At 54.4% G+C, this 16,124-nt stretch overlaps 1 protein-coding gene across 3 annotated transcripts in view; it reads left to right on the top strand.

The window, feature by feature from the left end:
* SNED1 (sushi, nidogen and EGF like domains 1) overlaps nt 1-16,124 on the top strand; it is a 127,145-nt gene that overhangs the window by 98,701 nt on the left and 12,320 nt on the right. For all 3 annotated transcript variants that reach the window (XM_048864823.2, XM_048864824.2, XM_048864822.2), the window contains 8 exons: nt 3,191-3,374; nt 5,940-6,052; nt 8,346-8,624; nt 9,254-9,398; nt 11,021-11,103; nt 12,757-12,855; nt 13,613-13,729; nt 15,719-15,806. In XM_048864823.2, the coding sequence (XP_048720780.1) occupies nt 3,191-3,374; nt 5,940-6,052; nt 8,346-8,624; nt 9,254-9,398; nt 11,021-11,103; nt 12,757-12,855; nt 13,613-13,729; nt 15,719-15,806 (1,108 nt within the window). The remainder of the gene's footprint in view (nt 1-3,190; nt 3,375-5,939; nt 6,053-8,345; nt 8,625-9,253; nt 9,399-11,020; nt 11,104-12,756; nt 12,856-13,612; nt 13,730-15,718; nt 15,807-16,124) is intronic.

Below are 16,124 nucleotides of genomic sequence, written 5' to 3'. Positions count from 1 at the left end.
AGCTTGCTTTCCACCACCTAACGCTACAGCAAAATTTTCAGCTAGCTGTGCACGGGTCTAAAAGCCCTCTCAGCCCACAGGACAATCTGTCCTGCACCACAACCCACTTTGGAGTGCATTAGGCAACATGGAAGCTCAGGGGTGGCCTCCGAAGACCAGAAGCTGTATGAAAAACATTATGTTTTGCATACAAATATTTTCTTGCACCTATGAGAAATATCAATTTAGATCTAAAACCAGCATCCTTATGTATACATAGCAACCTCTTAATGAAAAAGGCCCTCCCACCAACCTAATAGCCCAGTGGCAAGCCTCTGGCAAGGAAAATCTCCTCATTCACTGAATGTGTCAATAGACTAGTGTCTCAAGGAGAACTGATTGAGATCATTGAGTTGGGCTTTTGAAGTGTCTGTTAAGGAAACTAAGCAGCCACAGATTGAGAGGTGACCTATTGAAATGGATCAGGAACTGGCTAAGAGACAAGAAGCAAAGAAGGACTAACAGGTCAATTTTCATATGGCATAAGGTTAGCAGTGGGCACCTAGTGGCTCCTTGCTGGGATCTGCAGTTAATATTATTTATTAACGATTGGGAAGGGGGGGGCAGCAAGGTTGCACAGTTTATTTAGATCAGAGAGGACTGAGAGGAACACCAGAGACCTGAGCAAGCCAGGGGAATGGGCACCACACCAGCAGAGGAAATTCAGTGTCGATAAATGCAAAGTAATGCCAATTGGAAGGAGTGATTTGAATTACTCCTACACTGCTCAGGGTTGTAAGTTTAGTGTGCCAATTCAGGAAAGGGACCTAGGATCACTGGAGACAGGTCAATGAATACCTCTCTGCTCAGTGTGCAGCAGTGGTCAAAAGAGCAACAAAATGTTGGAGTGCATAAGAAGTGGGATGGTGAATCTGTAAAATAGTCTCATGCCTTTAGAAAACTCAGTGGTGCAGCCCCACCTGGGTACTGTCTCCAGGACTGGTCATCCCCTCTCCAAAAGCATATTGCAGGACTAGAGGGGAGTTCAAAGCTGAGCACTGAAAACAATTAGAGCCCTGGAAAGAATTCCCTATAAAGAGAGGGTGCAAAGATGGAGGAGACAAATCAGAGCAGGCATGGTAAAGGTGCATAATGAGTGGTCTAGAGAGGGTATCTCAGGGACTTCTGGTCGCCCTATCTCCTAGCACTAGAACAAGGGGACGTTCAAAGAAACTGAAAGGCAAGAACCGTAAAAATGACTAGAGGAAATACTTTTACCCACCACGTAACTGACCTGTGGGATTCCCTGCTACAGGATATCATTGAGACCAAGGCTTTCTTAGGGTTCAAAACAGGCCTGGACCTCTTATGGACAGTGAGGGGATCAGAGTTGCATGACAGACTAATGTAGAAAGGATCAAAATCCCCCTCCATCAGGCATAAGCCAACCACCAACTGACAAGGGCAGGAAAACACTTCCCTGAGGGCAGCTGATGCCATGGTTGTCCATTCTGGGGTTTCCTGTCCTCCACTGAATCAGCTGGTGCTGGCCACTTTTAGAGGCAGAGTAAATGGGCCACGGGGCTGATCCAGGCTGGCAATTCCTGTATTGCCCAGAGTTCAACCATCCTGCTAAAGCTGGGGCACAGAGAATGGTGCCCACCTTGAGCTTTCACCCCTGGCATGCTGTTTGGAGAGAGAAACAGTGTAGCCGGCTCTGAGCAGGCCCTAGAGGGAAGGGCAGCCCTCCCAGCTGGTAGGGCGGGGGCACCGAGGATGATAAGAAAGGGCGAGTGACCATTGCACAGCACCCTCCTGCTTTCAGAAGAGTCACCCATTCTGAGTCAGATGGGAGCACCCCCCTTGGCACATATTTAGCCTGGGTCCCCTGCACAGCCTGGGTCCCCTGCACAGCCACTAAGTCATTAGAAATCGGAACATACTGAGCACCCTGTGCGCATCAGCTGAGAAAGCTCCCGGTTGGTCTGGTCCCGCAGCAAGCTGCAGGACTCCTCCCAGCTGTGTTAGGCCACTGCACAGCAATGCAAGTACAGTCCTGAGCTGCATGTGAGCATTAGCAGGGTAGAGCCTGGGTCTCCTCTGGGAACAGAGTAGCAGGCCCCAGGCTGATTGCTGTGTTTTCGCTCTCTGGCAGGCTCACAACTCACAGCTCCTTCCAGCTACTGTGTATCCCATTAATGCGGAGTCCATTTTGCCCTGGGTTGGGCCTGTGCTCCCTCAGCTCCTACTATGTATTTTACAGTAGCACCTAGAGAGAGACAGACAGCAAAGAGCTTACTGAAACAGCTGAGATAGCCAAAAGGTGGGAGGGGAAACAGAGGCACGGGGAGGGGACGTACTCACTCAGCTAGGAACAGGACCCAGGTGTCTTGAGTTCCAGTCCAGTGCTCTACCCACTGGACCACACCATCTCTCTTGCCCTGTTCTAGGAAACTCCTGGCCCTTTGAAAGACAAGTATTTCAAAGACTGGGAGTAAGCTTTCCTATCCTACAGCCACCTTCTGGCACGTGCACCACAAACCAGAGTAGCCTGCTAGGACTCAGTGAGGGTGATGCCTACCTGATTAGCACTGCCATGTGCCCACACCCAAACTTTACCCAGCTCCCCTGCTGGAGTGCAGAGACTCCCACACAAACACACAGGCCCGTGCCCTGTGCTGCCGGTTCAGCTGCTCTTTCTCTCTCTTGCCTGGAGAGCCGAACTTGGTCCTGAAAGTCCTCAGGAAGCATCAGAAACGGCAGCTTCTGGGTTCTCTCTCATTGGTGCCGTTAAGTGCCATGCTGGCAGGCCCCAGGCTGGTGCTTGGGGGATGGGCTCGGCTGCCTTGCAGGCACTAAGGGCCAAAACAGTGGGGGATGGGAGCCTGCCCAGAGATGTCACTATGTGCTGGGCTGGCGAGGGTCAGGCCCCAGCCTTCGGCTGTGCTCCCTGGCACCTGGTGGAGCGAACCTCCCACTCTGTCTGTCAGCAGCACTGCAAGTGCTGGGAGGTCCAGGGATGCCTGGCCAAGCAGCTGGGCTGAGATGCGATGCTCTGACAGGAAGATTTCAAAGGGGCAGGAGAAGAGTCGTGGGGATGCACACATGGGCACAGGCCCCATAGGGATGGGAGGCAGCACCATGTCTGGCTTCCGAGGGGCTCTCGAGGCTATTGTTCACCGCCCCCTGCCTTCACTTCCTCCCCCCACAGGACCTCGCGCAGTGGAGGGATTTGATATCGCCAACGTGACGGCCAGCACCATCACGGTGCAGTGGGCACTCCACAGGCTCCAACACTCCTCCATCAGCAAGGTGCGCATCTCCATCCGCCAGCCCGGGGACCTGGAGGACCGCACCGTGGAGCTGAACAGCAGTGTGGCCAAGTACACATTCAGGTGAGGGAGGGCATGGCACAGGCTAAGAGAAGGGGCTAGACACTGAGAGAAACAAGGGAAAATAATTCCCCAAGTTCTGGGCTGTGACTGAGCTGACCTTGGCACCGGCCTGGGGCTGCGGGCAAAGGTGGCCATCCAGCAGATAGTGCAACTGGAGATCAGTGCTCTCTAGCCAAACTCTTCTCTCCCTCAGCTGCTCCCCAGCCCCTCCATAGGGACTGTGAGTCAGAGGTGGCCTAATGCTTTGGCTAGAGTTGCCCCTGGTGGGGATCTGCTGGCTTCACATACCCAGGATCCTGCACATGGGACTGCAGCCTAGGGCAGAGTGCGGACCAATGAGAGTAGGCAGTTAATGATCCTAGGAGAAATTTAAAGGGATGCTGTTGACTTAAGAACCACCCTGAGCATTGCTTAACCCACTTCTGTAACAGGTATCTCTGAGGAGTCCTAAAAATGGAGAGGAATTATAAAGGAAAAATCTCTCTCTCTCTGTTCAGTGCATTTGCGTCATGCATTTTACAGCACTTTATATCTAATCAGTCCCACTGCTTTCTTGGGTAACTAGTCAGTGTTTGTGTGGGTAGTTCCTGTTGCCAACCTGGCTGATTCCTAGGGGAACTCCTGTTTTGTATGGGCCTTTTCACTCAGCAACAAGGCAGAAAGAGAGAACATGGTTGTAAAACAGAGGAACATGTGATTGTAAAACCCACAAAACTGGCAGAGAGGTTGGAGTACCTCCTTCTTAAACTGACCACACACTTCAATGTGATGGTCTCCCATTGGACACAAACTGAAATCAGCTTCAATGTACAAGTGCATTTATGTTCGGCAGACAGGGAGAGATCAGTGCTAACCCAGGGGTTTACCTTCCGCCCAGTTTCTCTTCATTAAGATTTTTTAACCTAGTTTTTAGTAAGCTGTTGGCCATGTGAGGCTGTGAGCACTGGTGCTAGCCTACCTCAAAAGGGCATTGTGAGTGAATGTCTCTCAGATGAAAGGTGCTGGGTAGCTACCAAGTATCAGCACTAAGCAAGTTTCAGGATGAGGTGAAGAACCAAGCAAATGCGGTGATGCTGTAATTTCTGCCATGCTGGCAGACGGCTGTGTACAGGGAGAACCCCACCAACTTTGATGGGACTCTCTTCAGGTATGTTGTAAATTGCAGGATTGAGGTCCAAGCTGTTACATCCCCTCAATATTGTTAATAAGCAGACACGCTAATGTGCTAGTGATGCTGACAGCGGCCTCTCTACCTACCAGTGACAGACACTTCAGACCCAGCAGTCAGTTTGGGTGCTTGAGAACAAATAATATCTGACAGATGTAAGCCACATTGCTCAATGCCCTACTGGAAGGTGCTCAGTTCCTACAGCAATAAGTGGTGTATAAGAATGTGTATGCAACAGAAGAAGGAGCCCTACAGTCAGACAGTTTGCGTGATTCCTGACCCTTATCTATTTGCCACACTTGGTTTCTGGAACTCCTTACTCAGCTAATCCAGCTCTCAGTGGAGCTCCCTTGGGGTCAGGATCATGCTCTGAATCGTGGGCTTGGGTGTTTCACAAATGTAATCAGTGAAAAGTCCTTTGCAGATTCTCATCACCCAGGATCTCGCGACCTGTCTGTGATAACTTAGCTATTCCGTGGGGTTTGATTGATGTGTTTGTAAAGCACTCTGAGATCCTTAGGTGAAAGGTCCTGGAACGGTAAAGTGCTGTTTATGGGTTGTGTCTGTTGTCACGGCAGTGATGGTGAAACCAGCCATCGTAGTCACTGCAGCACATGCTCCCCGCCTTGTCCCGGCCATTGGAAGCAGTTGCCAGAGGGAGCAGACTGGCTCCTGCTCTAACTCCCACTCCTTTGCTATCAGCTCTGGACCCTGCTCCTGCTCCTCCATTCTAGGGGGATGCGTGACAGGCCCCTCTGTCCACCCAGCTCAAACCCACTACAGTGCAGACAACTGCAGTGTGAACACCACACCACGACTGCAGGGAGCAGCACACACCGGCAGAAACCTATATCCCACATGCTCAGGACCCAGGACCCCCCTCACCCCTTCCATGGACTCTCGTTACAAGGGGTGTGGGGAGGACCACAGCTGACGGCACTAGCTGTGATCACATGCCCACCCATGCTGGTAACAGGGAGAGTGGGCAACGTGGCTCTCCCTGCAACACTACGTATGGCAGTAATTTAAAACCGATCCCCCGCACACACACACGCACACACACACACACACACCCATGGTGCAGAGACTGAGTGACCATGGGGACACTGATCGCCACAGAGAGGTTGTGTAGTAAAGAGTCCATCACACTCTGCAGTCAGGTTTCTGCCCCACCCCAGGCTCCTTGGAAATCATATCAGAGCTCCTGCTTTCTTAGCTCGGGGGTCAAAGCTACTGGGGTTGAGGAAGCGTAGTGAGTATTTCTGTCAGGAACCCAGTCAGGGGCCCGTTCTGCTGGGTGCCATCCAGACATGGGGAAGATGCAATCTCTGCCTGGAAATCTCTGCCATAATAGCTAATCAACCCTACGTTCCTTCCCTCTGCCTCCTCTGCCTCAGGGACCTCCAGCCAGGGGAGAGGTATCTCATCCACGTGTCAACCCTGAGTGGGCTGGAGACGGAAGATCATCCCTCAGAGAGCCTGGCCATGGCACCCTTCCACGTGTGGACTCGTGAGTGCGACCAGATGTTCCCTTGCCTCTTCCTCAGGGCCGGAGCCTAAATGGCCATTCCCTGAGGAGGAGCCTGTGCTGTCCCAAGGGATGTGAGGGACTCATTCCAACCCCCTGGCCCTTCGGGGTGCCCTGCCAGCGTAGAGCAGCCCAGCCCCAGATGGCCTGCATGGCTGAGGCTCAGTATGGAGTGGCTATGTTTAGAAGGTGCTCACCACATTTTGGCTGGAAGCAGATGGGACCATAGGGCTAAAGCAGTGAGCCCACAGACAGCAGCCTCCGCTTCCAGCTGGAGAGCGGGCACCTGCTCAAAAGCCAGCATCCCACCCAGGGAAGGGGAAATTCTGACCAATGGTCAGCACATCCAGCATGATGCACACACCCAGCCAGCACCCGCTCACACCATCCCACTGCCTGGAGAGCAGTGACAGCAGCCGCTGTTTCTCTGGGCTGTGTGCCTCTCCCTGGACGCAGCATGGCTGCCTGCACTGCAGGGGGGCTGGTGGGACCAGTGTCATTGGGACCATGCTGCATCCTGACAAACCAGCCTGGGTTCCACTTCTGAGCTTGGTCTGGTTCTGGAGGGTGTCAGGAGCATGCTGTGGCTGTGTATGGCCCACGGGCTGGTGGGGGCTGGCCCACTGACCCATGCTCAGAAGTACCCTTTGCTTCCCAAGGCCCTGACTGCTCCTTGACCATCAGCAGGGCTGTTCCACTGGCTGACCTGCTGCACCTGTGTCCGATCTCACACGCACAGTGATAGACAGAGACAGGGGCAGCCCCACCCTGCCACTGGCTGTGGGACCATTTGATGCTCCCCGGATCCCCAGATCATGGCAAAAGCAAATTGCTTGCCAACTGGCTTAACATCAGCGGGAGCAGCCACTCCCTGAGACAACCAGCCCTCGCTCCAGCCTAGCTGTCCTACCTAGGGGCCCGATTCATCCCTCGAGCCTGCAGGACCAACTCCATCAGCTTCAGTGGAGAAGGCATTGTTCACAGATTTGCTCTGATTTGAAACTAAGTGTGGGGAACAGAAGAAGGTTGTGGGGATTGCCTTAAACTGGGAGCTGTGTGGCAGATTCTTCATACGCCCTTGTTATTTGTAGTCAGAAAAGGGGAGAACCTCTAGGTTCGCTCCTTGCTGTGCCCAGTGAATACCGAGTGCAACTGCTTGCAGCTCTCTTCCTCCCTCCCTCCACTTGACGCTGATTCTGCACCATCCCTGACTATAGAGCCATGCTGGAGCTATGGCCAGCCTGCAGCCGGGCTGGGCATCACCCACACCCGCTGCCCCGGGCCCTGGGGTGGTGGTGTAGGAGCTGACCCCACAGTAATTCTGTGCCGGGGCACTCGCCAGGTAGCCCTCTAACCTGGCGTTGCAGCACCATGGTGCCGCTGGTGCGAGGCTGAGGATCTGGCCCTGCATTTTCAGCTCTAGACTAGAGATATCCTGGAGAAGGGGCTGAAGCAACAAAACAGGAGTGCTGCAGAGGTCTGGAGATGGACCCCGTCCTAGCAAGTGGGGTGCTGGAGGGGCTCCCTAGAGTTGTCACTCGCTGTGGGCCCTGGCTGCAGTCAAGACACTTGCCCCATTGTAACTACATTGCTGTCGTTAGCCTGGCACAACCTGTATGTGGCCTCGCTGCAACAGTGCAGCAGGGTTTACATCAGTGCTGCTCACTTCACTGCACCAGGGTCACCCCTGTGCTAGGGTCTGCCCCAGATGGTTACAATGGTGCCCATTGCCAGGCTCACAGCTAGCCCAGGCCTGAGCATCCAGATTAGCCTAGCCTGGGGGTGAGCAGCCATGCTGCACAGCCAGAGCCTGTTTACTGGGTCCTTGCTGCTGCTGTGCCCCCTGCAGTGTCACTAGGACTGCTGGGGCCATTCCAGCAGTGAGCTGAGCCCCTCTCTGAATCCGTCCCAGTGAACTGGGGGAGAACTGGGCACCTGGCAGGAACTGTAGAAAGGCATCAGAGGTAGGGTGACCAGATGTGCCATTTTTAAAGGAACAGTCCCATTTTGGGGGACTTTTTCTTATATAGGTGCCTATTACCCTGCACCCCCTGTCCTGTTTTTTCACAGTTGCTGTCTGGTCACCCTAATCAGAGGGCTTTAGCCAGTGTGAAAGCAGCATGTGGGCTCTAAGCCCTGCCCCCACCAGGTCGGCAAGGCTGGGAGCACGAAGCTGTCCCAGGAGCAGAGATCACAGGCAGCTTGAGCCATGTAATCAGCGAAGGGACACTCCATTGAGACCATTCAGACTGATGTTTCCTTCCCACCGGCACAGGGCCTCTTCCTCCCCGGAACCTCACTGCCTCCAGAGTCAGCGCCACCTCTGTCTACATGACCTGGGATCAGCCGCTGGCGGGGTCTGTGGAGGGTTACATCATCAACGTCACCACTAACCAGAGCATCAAGAGCCGCTATGTGCCCAACGGGAAGCTATCGTCCTACACGGTGCGTGACCTGCTTCCCGGTCAGAGGTATCGCTTGTCCATGACAGCCATCCAGAACACCGAGCAAGGCCAAGGGCACAGTGAGCCAGCCCATGTCTACATCTTGACCCGTAAGTCCATGATCCCGCCATGGCCTTCCCTGAGCCTGGCAGGGAAATGTTATGCTAGGGGGACAGAGCATACACAAGGGAACAGGTGCCTCTGCTGGAGGAGTTCTGATGGGGAGAACAGGCATTGAACTAGTGATGTGACAACAGGGCATGGGAACATCAGCTCGTCCATGAGAGCCAGCATAGCCACCCGGGAATGTAAATTGCCCACGAGCTGGAAACGCCATGCACTGCAGGTTTTCCACCGAGCTGGAGGAAACACTGCTTCCATGCAGTGTTCTCCACTTGAAAGCCAGCAGGAACCCTGTATGGTTCTTCCTTTGCTACATTGGGTGTGTGAGACCCCTTCTGTATTTGGGCACGCAGTGAGATGAGGGAGCTCTCTCACACAGCACGGTCTGGCATGGGGTGGAAGCAGAGCCATCATGGTGGTCTGGACATTTCCCGGGGCCATGCTGGCTGTACATATACTGATTCTCACAGATGCCATGGCTGCTCAGCGGGAGAATCCCCAGCCAGTTGGGGGTGGGCTTTCTCGGAGGCTGTGGCTTGATGGTAGAATTACACTCCATTTACTCCACTGATTCACTGCTTCGTCCTGGCTAAGCCTAATCCTTTGTGGCCTGCAGTGCAGAGGGATGGGACCCCTGAGAGGCGATGGGGCCAAGCAGGACACCCACGGGTGCTCAGGAACAGGCTCCCCCCAGCATTGCTGCCAGAACTGCGCCTGCTTGCTGATCATGACATCCTGGAGGAACCCTCGCAGGCCCCCAGGTAGGCTCAGCGGCAATTGCACAGCCCTGCTTGAAGTCTGAGCACTAACAAATAACATGTGGTGGTGGGAGCTGGATGAGAGCGGGAATGGGCTACTTCTGCTGAACCCTTGTGTTCCAGTACAGATCAGGTCACATGTAAGCCACATTTCCTGGCCTTCCTCTAGTCCTCAGTGTATATTTGGCCACATCACAAACCCACTGTATAATCTCATGATTGGTAGCCAGCACTCACGATTGGTGGCCAGCACTCACGATTGGTGGCCAGCACTAGAACAGTCTGGTTAGTGCATGGGGGATGCTCCCAGCAAATCCCTTGTCGCCCTGGCTCTGATCCTTGGTAACTGGAGAGCATCTGCCTCTCCCACATGTACAAAGGGTGGGTGGGATGTTAACAGCTGGTGGGTGGCTCTGGATGCCTGATTTCCATTAGTGGCCTGAGCATCCAGCCCCACTTCCATGGCAGCTTTAAACAGCCCACCCCAGGTGCCCTATTCAAATGGAACCTCTCCTTGAAGTTGCTACAACTTATGCAACCCAGTGCTCATCAGTTGCTCTCCTGTTTGAGCATGGAATCTCTCCTCCCTCTGCCCACCCCGGTGGACACTGGCTGCCTGGCCCATGTTTCAGATCTTCAGCCATCTCCTTACTGCTGTGCCCACCTTGGATCCAGCCTGCTGCACCCCTTCCTGGAGCCAGTAACACAGACCAGGCCTGCTTCTCCTGGGCAAGGGAGAGATCTGCATTTTAAATAGAAGCTCTTCAGATTTTTTAAGTGGGGTGAGAAGCTGGAGGAGACAGAACACAATCAACCAGGAGGAGAAAATGGATACTGGGGTGCAGACTGGCTGAATGCCCTGGAAATGCATGGTGGGACACAGGAGAATGTAGTAGAGGTGCCCTCTGCTGCACAATGCATCTGTATCATGGCCACATGCACCCTTTCTGCTAATCTCTGCAACTCCTCAGACAGGAAACTGTCAAGGGCAGTCAGACTCCAAAACCTACATGAAGCGCCAGATTCCACAGTGGGCTATGTGGCAGCCAGTGTAGCTGCCATGTGATTGGCTCCCCCTGGCAGTTATACCCACATCACTGAGTAGAATGTGCCCCTAGTTATTTGTCTGCATCTCAGTTCTCACTTGCTGCAGTGTTAATGCAGCACTTCAGGAGTGTGCACCTCAGGCTTCCTGCATTGATGCTGATTGTTTGTGTCCCAGTAGTGCCTTGAAGCCCCACTTGATAACGGAACCTCTCTGTGCCTGCATGTCACGAAGAGGAACAGTACAGGACTGCGAGAGCAAGTTCACTTTGCAAACAGCCTTCACTTTGCAGGCTCCAGGATGGCACTGGAAACAAAACAAACTGAAACAAGATTTTGTGCAGTTTAAATGACCAGCATATTCATCCCCTGGCTGATGCTCCGCTCAGCGTGGTCCATCACAGTTCCTTTCCACAGGCTGCTCTCTGCACTCAGAATGCCACTGCTAGGGCCCACCAGCTGAATGAGCAATCTTGTCGGCAAACCATATAACTGTGTGCTGTAGCCCACTGATTTCTGTGGGGGAGCACGAACGCCCTCTGGGCCACTGTACGAGGGCTAGTAATTCTTTCCTTTTCCAGGTTTACTGAGCTGGTGGATGGCAGACGGAGGATCAGTGCCAAGTTCAGCAGCTTGCCGAGCAAATCCGTCACTGTGAGAACACGTAAGTACTCTCCATCCTCCCCAGCCCCTTGTCTGTTGCCTGGGCCCCTGTCCCACAGAGGGTGTGAAAGCAACACCAGCACAGTTGCCTGCTGGACTGCAGGAGGTGTAACTCTGAGACGGTTATAGGATTGAAGTGTGCAGCACCTGCCCCACAGGGGTGTGAAAAGTCTCTGTCTCACTTTCTCTACACACAGCCCCCAGCTGGCTTTAGAGAAGGGCCAATCCCACAGCCCAGCACAGATGTGAGGTGACTCCATGGGCAAGACAAAGCCGGGGGAAATGCTGGCAGGGGCAATGGCTCAGCTCTCTAGAAAGAAGATCCCTGGGTTGGAATGGCCAGGGGTCCTGGCACTGCATGTGCGAAGCCACAATGCCCTGGCGATGAAGCAGCACAGGCTGACCCTGAATGCCATGGAAGAGCCCCAGAGCCATGCTGCTTCCCCACCAGTCTGTGGCTTGTTGGGGCAGGGGTCACTCCCAGCTGACCGCTGCAGGGCCTGGTCCATACCTGCTGCTAAGAGCATTGTCAGACTGGCGCTGCCCAAGGTGCAGCTCTCCCTGTATCCTGTCTCGGACAGTGGCCGGCTCCAGCTGCCTCTGAAGAGAATCCTGCTGTAGGCAGCTGCCCCATGTAACTCCCTGCCATGCTCAGACACGGTAACCCTCTGAATTGTAACCAAGGCCCAGGATGCAGATGCCCAGCCCCCGCCCCCCCTTCTCCCCCGCCCCCCCAGCCTGGGCTAAGGGATGGAGACTGGAGAATGAGAGCGGAAATGGGCAGGGTGCCCGAATGAGCAGCTGTGCTGAATACAGTCCTGCAGCCATCTTTTGACTCCCTGAACCATGCACATCACCAGGAGGTTTTGCTGGCGGTAGCTGTGCTGGGGTTTACATGCAGGGATGCAAATCCTGTTGCCCCACATGGTGAAAGGGGAGGGAGATAACATGTCTAGAAAAATGTAAATCCCATTTGGTGGACCTCTCTGAAATGGCACCTGGCTGTGTCTCCTGAGGGGAGAGCAGGGCACCGAGTCACCTGAGTTCTAGTCCCAGTTCTGACTTCCTGGGTGACAGTGGCTAAGTCCCTTTCTTTTCTGCACAATGGGGCTAGTTGTTCTCCCCCACCCTGAGGAAGTGCTGAGAGATCACTGTGGGAGAGGGTCTTTGGAGAGGAGCTGAATATGAATGGCCATGCCAAAGGCATGCAGCACAGCAAACGGTATGTGAAAGTCAGCAAAACTAAGAGCTGAGAAAAGGTGGCAATATCACACACGCATACCCCTACCCCTCCCTGTGAAACTCATTGCCACAAGAGATCTCTGAGGCCAAGAGCTTAGCGGGGTCCCAAACAGACTGGACATTTGATAAAAATGGCCAGAATGACAGGAGCCAGGATTTAAAAAACAAAAACTAGGCATTTTGGAAGGAATAAATCTTCATGCTTCATACCTTAATGCAGCCTCTGCCTGTTGGGGTTTAGGAAGAAAGCGTCTTTCTGAGCAGATTACAGCTGCCTCCTGTGGGGTCCTTCCACCTGCCACTGAAGCAGCTGGTGCTGGTGACTGGGCTGGATGGCCCTTGGGGCTGATCCTGTCTGGCACTGCCTAGGTTCTAATATAAAAGGGATACATATTCTTGGTTGTTCTCCTAGAATCTGAGGCACCAGTGAAGCTGGAAAACATGGAGGAATCAACCAATTGGGTTGGCCTGGCACTGCAGCTGCTGGAGTCTGAGAACCAGAAGGGAAACTGTAAGTCTGGCGAGTGGGGGATTTATGTTTGCAGTTGGGACTCTACTGTTAAAGCTGGTCCCAAACCATAGTCCCTGTGCTAGACAGCCCCAAACTTTGGGGAGATTTGCAACCCAAACCTGAATCCACAGCTCAACTTTGCAAATGATCCAAATGGTTATTGTGGGTCAGACCCAAACGCTGAGTAATAGCCTTGGCTCCCTGGGGATCAGCCCTTTACAGTGTGGCTGCGTCACCCCACATGTGCATGAATTGCTGTCTCTGGCCAGCAGCATGGCCCAGGGCAGCTGTCCTGAACTTGAGGGCTCCAGCTGCCATGAGGACAGCTGCCAGGTTCAGGGAAGAACCAGTGGGAGACAACCCATTGCTTGGCTGGCAATTTCTGATTTTCCATGCAGGAGGCTAGAGACTAGTCCTTGGGTGCAGGCAGCTCACTGCGAAAGTGCCAGCCCAGGGGGCACCCTTAAGTCAGGGCCTGATCCAGAGATTCTGAGCACCCACAACACTCAGCACCTCTCGGAATCAGACCCTCCATGCCACCACGGGGCTCTCTCTGAAGCCTCCTGCTCGGACCTCTGAACCCCTGCGTGAGGGGGTACAGCACAGCACTTTATAAACTCCCCCCTCCCAGACCCCACCCCACAACCCTCTGGCTGGGTACACTGTGGCACTCTGTCTGGGCCATACACTTCGTCCCCTGGATGTGCGTCCTCCGCCAAAGGCTGGAGCGGCCTGACGTTGGTGTTTGTGTTTGCAGACGATAGCCGGAACTGCTCCACAAACCCCTGCAAAAATGGGGGGACCTGTGTCCCGGGTGTCGAGGTCTACATCTGCGACTGCATCCCCGGCTTCAAGGGCAGACGCTGTGAACTAGGTGAGGCTACAGCTGCCCTGCTGCCCCTGGGTCTCAGCCCTAGCCCAGCTGCCCGCCAGCAGTAAGACAAGAGAGTGGGAGGCGGGGGTGAGCCAATGCTAGGGTTGCAGCAGTCAGTCACACCAGGGAGCAGGGCCCAGGCCAGCAGGGAGCCCCTGTCCTGCAGGCTGAGGGGGCGCCAGGAGCAGCAGTGCCAAGGCAGGCTATGGTGTGCAGAGTCAGTAATGCCCAACAGCAGGCTAGAGGCCAGGAGGGACCCTGGGTTAGTGAGTCCTGTGCTCACGTGACTGAGGACAGGCTGCTTTGATGCTTGCTGGGCCAGAGGAAGAGAGAATTCCACCCTCCCGGGCTCCATCAGACTGAGCAGTCCCCAGCCCCCTCACCTCTCCTCCAAAGGCATTAGGCTGCTGATGCTCAAGGGGAGAAGAGCCTGCTCGCTGCTAGCACCCGTTTTGGGAAGGGCAGATTTGAGACCCAGCCTGCCCCTCCCTCCCAGAGAAAAGCTTGCTTGTATGCCCCTCCCCTGCTGTCTGGCACAGCTCCCATCTGCCCCTGGAGCACTAGTGTCTGGGATTTGCAGCAGCTGCTGCCTCCTGTCCTAGGTCTCCTCAGAGATATCAGGGCAGCGCTGCAGCCCCCAGGCAGCGGGATTAGAGCCATCGTCCCTGAAATACTCATCTCTGCTGGGAAACCGGGGCTATGGACCTCAGGCCTTGTCAAATTGGCAAGCGCTGTGGGAGGTGAGAGCAGCATTTCAGCAGAGGGGGCGGCAACCTGGGTCAAGACTAAGGGTAGGGACAGGAGCTGCTTTCTCTGTGCACAGTGGGGCCTGGGTCCCATAGCTAGCCCTGTATGCTGCTGGAGGGGTTAGTTCATACCCCACGCTGGGGTGTACAGTCCAAGGAGCTAGAGTTCCTGGAGATGGTGCCCATAAGAGCTGGGGCTAAGATTTTTCAAGAGTGACCAATGACTTTGGGGATGGAGCTGGGGGCACCTCAGATGGGCCTGATTTTCAGAGCGGGCGCTCAGCCCATGCCAAAAGCCAGGCCTCCCTGAGTGCCCCAAGTCACGTGCTGCTTTTGGAAACCTTCTGTCGAAGTACTGACATGGTCCAGTTGGGAATTGAATGCAGGTGGGCCCCTTAAGCCTGTGCTCTAGCCACTAGCCCCTCTTCCCTGGCCTTGGGCCCAAGGTCTTACTTGGAGTCCAGTTCTACCCCCACCCTCCCAGGTACCATAAACCTCTGCAGTGGTAGTCGTCTCGAGCGTGGAGCTGGTGCCTTACTTACAGCAGCTTTACCATGGCACCTTGGGAAGAGCAGCAATGCTTCGGTCGCCATCAGCCACTGTGCTGATAACATGCACATTATATGGCCCCCTGGCTAAAGAAAACTCAGCCAGCCTCACATAACAAACCCTGCTGGGCAGCGAGCCCCCTGGGCTGCCGGCCCTAGGAAATGTCACTGGGCATGCACTGCCATCCAGGGCAGGAGCCTGGCACTAAGCCATGCTGTGCAGCCTCAGATGTCAGGCAGGCCCTGGGATGGCACAGAGTACAGCACGTATAAGGGCAAATATTTCACAGATGCACAAAGGAAATTCAGTGGGGGAATAAACTCAGCTGCCTGATTTCTGGACCCCCTCATGCAGTGCTGCTACCAGGGCTCTCACCCTCTGCTTGGTGTCAAGCAGAAAGCAGGATCAGTTTTCCTGTCCTCAGCTGCTAAGTCCCCATCTTGCTTCCCCCTTTATAGGCCTGCTTTAAAACCCAGCCCCCAACTGCCATGCACCCAGGCTGGGACTTGGCTGGCTGGCTGAGCAGTTCCTGGTGGCAGGGAATATGCCTCGCTTGGGATAAATGTATGCTGCTAGGAAGGTGGGTTGGAGCAGTTAGTGTCATTCATTTAATGACCGATTTTTCTCCATAATTGGGGTGTCCTGTTGCTAATAGGGCATCAAATTAACCCTTTCTCCCCTTCTCTGTGCTTAGCCTGCAAGAAGCTGCCCCACTCCTGCACTCGGCTGTACTCAGAAACCAAGTCGTTTCCTGTCTGGGAAGGCGGCATCTGCCACTACCTGTGAGTATAGCTTGCCTTTTGCACTTCCCCCTTCCTGTTTACATTTGGCCATGTGGAGAGCTCGTGGGCAGTGGCTGAGGTTTGGAAACCCAAGGAGGAGGAATGAGGATCAGCTGCTTCCGGATGTAGTTTGTCTCATTTCTGTTACCTTGTCTGGCCATGTCTTATGGGGGGGGAGGGGAAGCTGCAGTATGGGGGCAGCTGTAGCAGCCAAAAAACAGTCCACATGCTGTCCTAGCACCTTCACTGACGTTTGGCATAGGTGTGGTTCTGCACTCAAGGGACAGCTCCAGGCTGTGCTGCAGTGGGTTGGGTTTT

This window comes from Caretta caretta, chromosome 9 (genome assembly GCF_965140235.1).
Source record: "Caretta caretta isolate rCarCar2 chromosome 9, rCarCar1.hap1, whole genome shotgun sequence".
NCBI classification, from domain to species: Eukaryota; Metazoa; Chordata; order Testudines; family Cheloniidae; genus Caretta; species Caretta caretta.
Note: the sequence above shows the minus strand (reverse complement) of the source record. Positions and strands in the feature narration are given on the sequence as shown.